The 2556-nt window shown below is 37.3% G+C and overlaps 1 protein-coding gene across 1 annotated transcript; it reads left to right on the top strand.

The window, feature by feature from the left end:
• The first annotated feature begins 372 nt into the window (after positions 1 to 372).
• Positions 373 to 1997, top strand: LOC145122025 (uncharacterized). The gene is made up of 5 exons (XM_079057703.1): positions 373 to 445; positions 551 to 623; positions 749 to 1461; positions 1534 to 1537; positions 1631 to 1997. The coding sequence occupies exons 1-5, from the start codon at positions 373 to 375 to the stop codon at positions 1995 to 1997; spliced, it is 1230 nt and encodes a 409-aa protein (XP_078913829.1).
• The last annotated feature ends 559 nt before the right edge of the window (positions 1998 to 2556 follow it).

Here is a 2556-nt window from a genome sequence, read left to right as displayed (position 1 = left end):
ATTACCGCCACCTCTTTTCATGTAATAGATGATGATGGTGATGACACTTCCCACCATGAGCCACCACCTTCTGCTGCTTCACCTTCTGCTGCTTCACCTTCTGCTGCTTCACCATATACTGCTTCACCATTTGGTAACCCTAACAAAAGGGCTAAACCCTCAACTCCTATACCTCCAAGTGCCTCACCGTCTGCTTCTTCACCTGATGGAACTTCGATTACTGCTGACGACTTAGCATTAGAAATGAAAAAAGCTCTACAAAGTTTGACTAAAGGGTATACAATCCCTCAATGTTTAGAGAAGTTAGAGGTGCTTCAGTTAGTCCCTACAGATCCTTTACGCTTTGTTGCATATCATATTTTTGGAGGGACCATGAACATGAGAGAGATGTGGATGCATTTTCCTGATGTTCCCGAGATATTACGAGGATGGCTTGAGATGACGGGTACAAGTTTATGAGTTTTGAAGGATGGAAAGATTGTCCAATGATTTTTCTAGTGTTGAAACTGTTTGTTAGGTCTTTTTGCATTTGTTGGAACTATTTTGTTAGGTATTTTTGCCTTTGTTGGAACTATTTTTTGTTACTTTGCTACTTGGAATCTGGTTTATCTAATGTTTTTTTGGTACTTGAAATATGGTTTATGTAATGTTTTTTTGCTACTTGAAATATGGTTTATGTAATGCTTTTTTCCTACTTGAAATATGGATTAATGTAATGTTTTTTAAAGTTCTACTTTGTTGATTTTAGGTTCATAATGGATCACGATCAAAAGTTGATTCTCGTAATTCTTATGTATCTGTACATCCGTTATTTTTGGAAGAGGGGTGTGAAACGATTGCGGGATAATGATTTGGAAATGACGGGACATGAATACACATTGGAGTTGTTACATCGTAATCGTTTACAATGTGTTGAAGTACTACGCATGTCCCGTGACTCTTTTGTACGACTATGTGCTCATTTTAGAGCGAATTACTCATTAAAGGACAGCAAACACGTATCGGTTGAGGAAAAGATGGCTATGTTTTTTATGATGATCGGCCATAATCAACGTTACGTGATTATCAAGCGGAGATTTCAACACTCGAAGCAAACAGTTCATAAATTTTTTTATGAAGTGTTGGACAAAATGATGCTTTTCGCACAAGATGTTATAGTACCAACTTCTTTTAATCCGAATCCAAACATTCCAGGACATAATAGGAGGCTACGGCGGATTTTCAAAGGGGCGGTTGGTGCACTTGATGGCACTTTGATACATGTTGTTGTCCCTGCTAAGAAACAAGACTTATATAGAAGTAGGGGAAAGGGAGATTGCTACCAAAATGTATTGGCAATTTGTGACTTCAATATGATGTTTACATTTGTTGTGGCCGGGTGGGAAGGGGTAGCGCATGACTCTAGAATATTATCAGAAGCAATAACCGATCCACAAGCATCATTCCCGTTTCCACCACCCGGTAAGTTTTTGTTTTTTTTGAAATACTCTTATCTTAGTTTGAAAATTGATTAGTGTTTTGCATTTTTTACAGACAAGTATTATCTTTGTGATGTCGCGTATGCACACACTCGAGGATTTATGGCCCCTTATCGTAATGTGAGGTATTGGCTTGGAGATTTTCGTTAAAGACGTGCATTGACCAATAAGGAAAAATTTAACCATGGACATGCAAAACTTCGGAATGTCATTGAGCGTGATTTTGGTGTTTTGAAAGCACGCTTCCCTATATTGAAGAGGATGGCACCATTCCCGTTTGTGACACAAAGAAACATTGCCATGGCATGCTTCGCGCTTCATAATTTTATAAGGAGAGAAGGACTGAGTGATGAGTATTTCGCACGATACGATGAACCCAATGTCTCATTTCGGAATAACAATGTGGTCGTTGATGATGATGAAGACGAGAATCCAACACATGGTACTGCCGCAGACCGTGAATATATGACTCAGTTACGGGATGAAATTGCTGATCAGTTGATGCACAATATAGATTGAATTGTTTTAAATGAAATTGTTATTGTAAAACCAATTTTTTTTTATTGTATGACTAATTTGGTTGCATGAATTTTATTTTCAATGTTATAAGACTATTGTATGACTAATTTGGTTGCATGAATTTTATAAGACTATTATTATTAAAATTTTGGTGTTGAAATTTCATTTTAAGTTTGTAAAATCATTTTATTTAAAATTCAGTTTATTTCAGCAGCCTGCAGACGTTAAAAAACAAACAGTTTTCTTATTGCAGACTGTAGACGTTTGGTCCACCTCTTCTGCTGCAGAGGCTTGCAGATGTGGTCCGCAGACTGCAGACATTTTGGCTTCAGAAAAACAAACAGCACCTAAGTGTTGGCTTACAGTTTTAGTTTTGTTTCAGGTACTTCTGAGGACCGTGGCAAGGCGAAGGTGTGACTGTACACATCCTTGGCTTTATGTTGTGGATCTTGGGAAACTCTGTTTTTGAATAATGTTTTGAAAACAATGGCTATGTAAACACTTCTTTTTAAGTGAATGGGTTGTTTTGAAAAGTTTAAATTTGTTGTAAGTTTGGAGG

Source organism: Lactuca virosa, chromosome 6 (genome assembly GCF_052849685.1).
Source record: "Lactuca virosa cultivar CGN04683 chromosome 6, Lactuca_virosa_CGN04683_v6, whole genome shotgun sequence".
Taxonomy (NCBI): domain Eukaryota; kingdom Viridiplantae; phylum Streptophyta; class Magnoliopsida; order Asterales; family Asteraceae; genus Lactuca; species Lactuca virosa.
This window is presented reverse-complemented; position numbering and strand designations above follow the sequence as displayed.